Source organism: Orycteropus afer, unplaced genomic scaffold (genome assembly GCF_000298275.1).
Source record: "Orycteropus afer afer isolate SDZICR_OR568_19922 unplaced genomic scaffold, OryAfe1.0 scaffold00207, whole genome shotgun sequence".
In the NCBI taxonomy this organism is placed as follows: Eukaryota; Metazoa; Chordata; class Mammalia; order Tubulidentata; family Orycteropodidae; genus Orycteropus; species Orycteropus afer.
Window position 1 is genome coordinate 3781373 of NW_006921794.1, and position 6976 is coordinate 3788348.

The window sequence follows — 6976 nt, forward strand, 5'->3', positions numbered from 1 at the left end:
TGTACATCTAGTTATTGATGTATATATCTTAAAGACACTTCTATTACAAACAAAATTTAGTGACATTAAAGTATTTGCCTTGATGTTCTATACACCATGGTTGCATAGCTTACGTATTCTTGACATGATCAAAACATGTTGATTACTTTTTACTTTTTGCCCTTATATGTTATAGATGTAAAGAACCTATATCCATCATCATCCCATTATACAAGAAATTGGGATAAATTGGTTGGCGAGATCAAAGAAGAAGAAAAGAATGAGAAGTTGGAGGGAGATGCGGCTTTAAACAAACTGTTTCAGCAGATCTATTCAGATGGTTCTGATGAAGTGAAACGTGCCATGAACAAATCATTTGTAAGAACATAAACTTTTTTTTGTTCAACTATTGTGACGGTGAATTTCAGACATTTTGAAAGTAAGAATGATGAATAGGTAATTTGAGAACAAGTTGCATGTACTCTAGCTGGGGCACCTTTTAGAATAGGCTTTGTCTGAACATTTCTTCTTGCTCTAAGCTTAGACGAATTATCTAGGAAGTTTGAGACTTGTGACTACATATTATGGAAGATAGGAGAAACAAGTGGTTTATTCCAAATATTATCAGTGAGTTACAACTTGGAAGGCTAAGAAATACTAAGGTTATAGTGGATGATGTGGTGTTATCCCTATTGGATTTTTCACAGCAGCTGAATGAACTTCCAATATTTATCTTCTAGAATCATGTATAGTTTCCAGAGAAAATGTGGAGGGAAACTTCTAAAACAGTGTTTGGCAAGTAGAAGGTGCACATTAATTATTCATTGGTGTGTTAATAATTTTTTCTTTTAGGAAAATTCAAGCATTTTGCCAGGGCAGCATAAATATGGCTTGAATTGGATTTTAGGTTCTGAGATTTAAGTGACAAATTATTATAGAATGATATAGATTATTTTGCTTGAAGATGTTTAACTTTTACTGGTAGCTCTCGAAATGTCACTTTCTTTTAAGGTATTTAAAATAGAAAGTTAAAATTAATATATAATAATTAAAAATAATGGTTAATAAATGTAGTTGAGGCTCAGATATTCCACATAACATGAAATAATGTGGTAACTCGTCATGATTGAGAGATCCCTTATATTCTTTACCCATTTTTCCTCAGTAGTAACATCTTGCAAAACTATAGGTTAATATCACAATATTATTGACATATCACAATATCATAGTAATGTTGCCATTGATACAATTAAGATACAGAACATTTTCATTACCACAAGGATTCTTCCTATTGGCATTTTACAGCCAAACTCAATCGCCTCCTATTCCACCCTTCCTTAACTCCGACAACCACTAATCTAGCAGATCTTTGTCAGATATATGATTACAAATATTTTTATCTAGCATGTTTTCCTTCTTTTAACAGGGTCTTTTGCTGAGCCTGAGTTTTAAATGTTAATGAAGTCAGTTTATCAGTTTTTACTTTATGGATTATGCTTTGGATGTCAAGTCTAAGAGTTCTTTGCCTAGCTCTATCTTAAGGATTTTTTTTTCTCTCTCTCTTTTTTTTAAATAAAAGTTTTATAGTGACACATACAAGTCCATGATCCATTTTCAGTTAATTTTTGTATAAAATCTAAGACTTAAGTCAAAGTTTTTTTTTTTGTTGTTACATATGTATGTCCTGTTGCTCTATCACTTTACAACTCTGTAAAAATCAGTTGAGCATATTTGTGTGGTCTCTTTCTGGGTTCTCTGTTCTATTTCATTTGATCCATGTGGCTATCCCTCCTGTAATGGTGGCTTTATTTATTACTGTAGCTATATAATACTGGATTCTAGCAGACTTATCCTTCCTACTTTGTTTTCTTTTTTAATATTATTTTAGATATTCTAGTTCTTTTGTCTTTTCATAAAAATTTTAGAATTTAGAATGGAAACCTCCTTCAAGAAGAAGTGGCATTGGAACTGCCTGATAAAGAATTCAACAAAATTATGCTTAGTTACCATCAATGGAATAAGGGACAGATAAAGGAAAACACTGACAAAATTGAAAAAGCTCAGATAAAACTTTAGACTAATTTAGAACAGTGCAAGAACAAACTGACAAAATAAATGAAAAGTTAGAAATCGTACAAAAACAACAACTAGAGATCCAGGAGATTAATACTGAGATTAGTATTTTGTCTATGTACAAAAAAATCTTGTTGAGATTTTGATAGTTGTTATGTTAAGTTACCAGTTAGGTATTCCAGTCCATTTATTTAGATACTTAGTAGATGTCTGATTTCTTTTATCAGTATTTGGCAGTTTTCAACATCTAAGTTCTGTGTATGTTTTGTTAGATTTACATCTAATTATTTAATTCACTTTTTGAGTAGTTGTAAATGGTATTATATATTTAATTTCAATATCCATGTGTTCACTGCTAATTGATTTTTTTGTGTTTATCTCATAGCGTATTATTGTGCTAAAATTCGTGCTAGGAGGGTGTTAAATTTATTTATTTTTTTAAGATTTCTTGTGCCTTTCTATGTAAACTCATGTCATCTGCAAATAGGGATAGTTTTGTTTTCTTCCTTTGGTGAGGTGTATTCTTACTATTTCTTTTTCTTGCCTTATTGCACTGGCTAGAATCCCCAGCAGTATGTTGAATAAGAGTGGTGAGAATGAACATCTTTGCCTTGTTCTAGAATTTGGGGAAAGCATTCTTTTTCACCATTAATTATAATGTTAGCTGTAGTTTTATTTTTCTGTACTTGTACTTTATCAAGTTGAGGAAGTTCCTTCTTAATAATTTTTTCTGAGAGTTTTTATCATGAATGTTGTTGTTGTAGTTAGGTGCCATCAAGTCGTCTCTGGCTCATAGCAACACTATATACGGCTGAATGAAACACTGCCTGGTTCTGTGCCAGCTCTGCAATCTGTGCTATACCTGAGCCCATTATTGCAGCCACTGTGTCAATCCATCTCGTTGAGGGCCTTCCCCTTTTTCACTGGCCCCCCACTTTTCCTTCTACTTTATCCTTCTCCAGGGAATGGGCCTTTCTGACAAAATGACCAAAGTAGGTCAGTTAATGTCTGGCTATTGTCACTTCCAAGGAGAATTCTGGCTGCACTTCTTCCAGGACAGATTTGTTAGTTCTTTCAGCAGTCCATGGTACTTTAAGCATTCTTTGCCAACACCACAACTCAAAAACATCAACTCTTCTTTGGTCTTCCTTATTCACTGTCCAGCTCTCACAATGCATATGAGACAATTGAAAATACTATGGCTTGGGTCAGGTGCACCTTAATCTTCAAGGAGACATTTTTGCTCTTCAGCACTTGAACAAGTTCTTTTGCAACAAATCTGCCCAATGCAGTACATCATCTGATGTCTTGACTGCTGCTTCCATTGGTGTTGATTGTAGAACCAAGCAAAATGCAGTCTTTGACAACTTCAATCTTTTCTCCATTTATCATGATGCTGCTTATTAGTTCCATAGTGAGGATTTTTGTTGTCTTGAAATTGAGGTGTAATCCATACTGCAGACTGTAGTCTTCAGTCTTTATCAATAAGTGCTTCAAGTTATCCTAACTTTCAGCAAGCAAAGTTGTGTCGTCAGCGTATCGCAGGTTGTTGATGAGTCTTCCTCCAATCCTGATGCCACATTTTTCTTCTTGGAGGTCTGCTTCTTGGGTTATTAGCTCAGCGTACAGATTGATGCATTCCCTTCCTGATTTTAAACCATGCAGTATCCCCTTGTTCTGTTTGAACGACAGCCTCCTGGTCTATGTACAGGTTTCTCATGAGTACAGTTAACTGTTCTGGAATTCCCATTCTTCTCATTGTTATCCATGATTTGTTATCCGCACAGTTGACTGTGCTTTTGCATAGTCAGTAAAACACAAATAAACATTTTTCTGGTATTCTTTGCTTTGAGCCAGGATCCATCTGACATCAGCAGTGATATCTCTCATTCCATGTCTTCTTCTGAATCTAGCTTGCATTTCTGGAAGTTCTCTGTCAATATACTGCTGCAACCATTTTTTGAATTATCTTCAGTAAGATTTTACTTGCATGTGATGTTAATGATATTGTTTGATAATTTCCACATTCTCAAAGAAAGGTGAGATCACCTTTCTTTGGAATGAGTATAAATATGGATCTCTTCTAGTCAGTTGGCCAGGTAGCTGTCTCCCAAATCTCTTGGCATAGCCAAGTGAATGCCTCCAGTGTGGCATCTGTTTGTTGAAACACCTCAATGGGTATTTGGTCAATTCCTGGATCCTTGTATTTTGCCACTTCCCTTAGTGCAGCTTCCACTTCTTCCTTCAATATCATTGGTTCTTGATTATATGCCACCTACTGAAATGGGTTAACATTGACCAGTTCTTTTTGGTTCAGTGACTCTTTATCCCTTCCATCTTCTTTTGATGTTTCCTGCATCATTCAATATTTTGCCCATAGAATCTTTCAGTACTGTGACTCAAGACTTAAATTTTTTCTTCAGTTCTTTCAGCTTGAGAAATGCCAAGCATGTTCTTTGCTTTTGGTTTTCTAACTCCAGGTCTTTGCACATTTCATTGTAATAACTGACTTTGTCTTCTCGAGCTACTCTTTGAAATCTTTTGTTCAGTTCTTTTATCTTGTCGTTTCTTCCATTTGCTTTAGCTACTCTCTTCTGACATCATTTTGGTCTTTTCTTCCTTTCCTGTCTTTTTAATGACCTTTTGCTTTCTTCATGGATGATATTCTTGATGTCATCTCATAGTTCCTCTGGTTTTCAGTCGTTGACGTTCAGTGCATCAAATCTGTTCTAGATTTATTCTTTATTCTTTAGATTTATCCTGATATTGACTTTTTTTATGTTTTTATTTAAAAGTTTTAACTTTTTATTGTAATTTGGGTAAAGGTTTATAGAGCAAAACATTTTACCATTCAACAATTCGTCCACATTTTGATTTATGCCATTGATTGTATTCTCTACAATGTAGTGGATGTTGAGTTTTGTCAAGTGCTTTTTTTTTTTTAAATTACGTGATTTCTTTCATCCCTTAGCCTATTAATGTGGTGATTTTATACAGTTGATTTTCTTATGTTGAACTAGCCTTCCATCCATTTGGCCATAATGTAGAATTATTTTTATGTATTGCTGAATTCTCTTTGCTAATGTATTTTTTAAGGTTATTTGTATCTATATTCATGAGGGATATTGGTCTGTACTTTTTTCCTCTGGTTTTAGTTTCAGAGTAGCTCCATAAAATGAATTGGGAAGTATTGTCCTCTTCTATTTTCTGCAAGAGAATAGAATTCTGTAGAATTGGTATAAATTTAAAAAAAAAAATGGTAGAATTCACAGTGAATTCTGGGCCTCAAGATTTCTTTTTTGGGAGATTTTAAATTACAGATTTATAAATTCAGATTGTTTATGTTGAATGTGCTGTGATAGTTTGTATTTGTCATGGAATTGTGTCATCTGAGTTACCAAATTTGTATCTTTGTGGTATTTGCTATTATCCTTTTGATGCCTGTAGGGTCTGCTAGTGATACTCCATTTTATTCCTGATATTGGTAATTTGTGTCTTCTCTTTTTTCTTTTTGGTTAAGTGTTAGTTTAATTTCAGTAACTTAGATCATGAAAGTGTAGCAAATCTGGTAATCTCGTTAAGGAGTTTGCTCTTCTGCGTAATGGAGATCATAAGATCTGCTCTGATAAGCTTTTAGGAAGAACCAATGGAGGGAAAGTATAAGCTATTCCATTTTTTTAGCTAATTTCTTCCAAGTAAGTTTCCTTTGTTTTTAAATCACTTCTCCATCCATAACTTTTCTGTTAAGTGTCCATTTCTTATTATACTGCTTCACTGCTGGATATGATGGCTTTGAAAATAGAACATCCCAGTCTTTGAAGTTCTTCATGTACTTTTTCAGATGGCATAAAATCACATTTCAAGTCTTTCACCAAAAATGTAGTTATTCATTGTTTCAGCAACTATCTTGGCAGCATCATCAGGCTCAGACTCCACAAAGGCTATTTCCAGTCTTTTAACTTCTGGACAGTCTGAGTCTTTTAACAGTGTGAAATTAGGAGAAATATGCCTTGAGTTGGAATTTGAAAAGCCCTTGAGGTATGTGCCCCACAAAGACTACTCCAGGAGTAAGTTTTTCTTGCTGGGTTGTGTGCCGGGAGACCTGTGCCTTTTGTTTCTGAAACTTGGCCTGCTCCTGTGGGTTCAGTGGTAAGAGTGGGTTAGGAGGGCCAGCAAAATCTGCCATGCCCAAAATGCCCAAACAGAAGCATTCTACTTCTTTGTCTGTCTTGCCACAGGCATACAAATTTTATTAATTTTTTCCCCAAGAACTAGCTTTTTGTGTTACTTATTTTTCTCTATTTTTGTTTTAAATGTCATTCATTTTTCTTCTTTACTGTTTTCTTCCTTCTACTTGCTTTGGTTTTATTTTGCTGTACTTTGTCAACATTCTTCAGGTGGAAGCTTGACTTATGGATTTGAGCTTTGTTCTTCCTTTCTACTTTGTGTATTTATGCTATAAATTTCCTACCACTGGTGCTTTAACTGTTTCCCACAACTTTTGATAATATTTTCATTTTCATTCAGTTCAGTATATATTTTTATTTTCCTTGAGATTTTGGTTTTGACCCATGGCTTATGTAGAAGTGTGTCATTTACTTTTGAAGTGTTTGGAGATTTTCCTATTATTCTCTTTTCTATTCCATGTGGCCAGAGAACATGCTTTGTGTGATTTAAATACTTTTAAATTTGTTGTTTGTTTTATGGCTCACAATATGGTCTGTCTAGGTATATGTTGTTGTTAAGTGCCGTCGAGTCGTTTCTGACACTTAGCAACCCCATGCACAGCAGAACGAAACCCCACCCGATCCCACGCCAGCTCCACGATCCTTGCTATACTTGAGCCCATTGTCGCAGCCACTGTGTCAATCCATCTCGTTGAAGGTCTTCACCTCCTTCGTCGACCCTCCACCTTACCAAGTGT

General features: G+C 34.7%; 1 protein-coding gene across 1 annotated transcript in view; it reads left to right on the forward strand.

Annotated features, from left to right (window-relative positions):
• SUGT1 (SGT1 homolog, MIS12 kinetochore complex assembly cochaperone) overlaps positions 1–6976 on the forward strand; it is a 68977-nt gene that overhangs the window by 49807 nt on the left and 12194 nt on the right. The window contains 1 exon segment of the mRNA XM_007948187.1: positions 176–357. Within this exon segment, the coding sequence (XP_007946378.1) occupies positions 176–357 (182 nt within the window).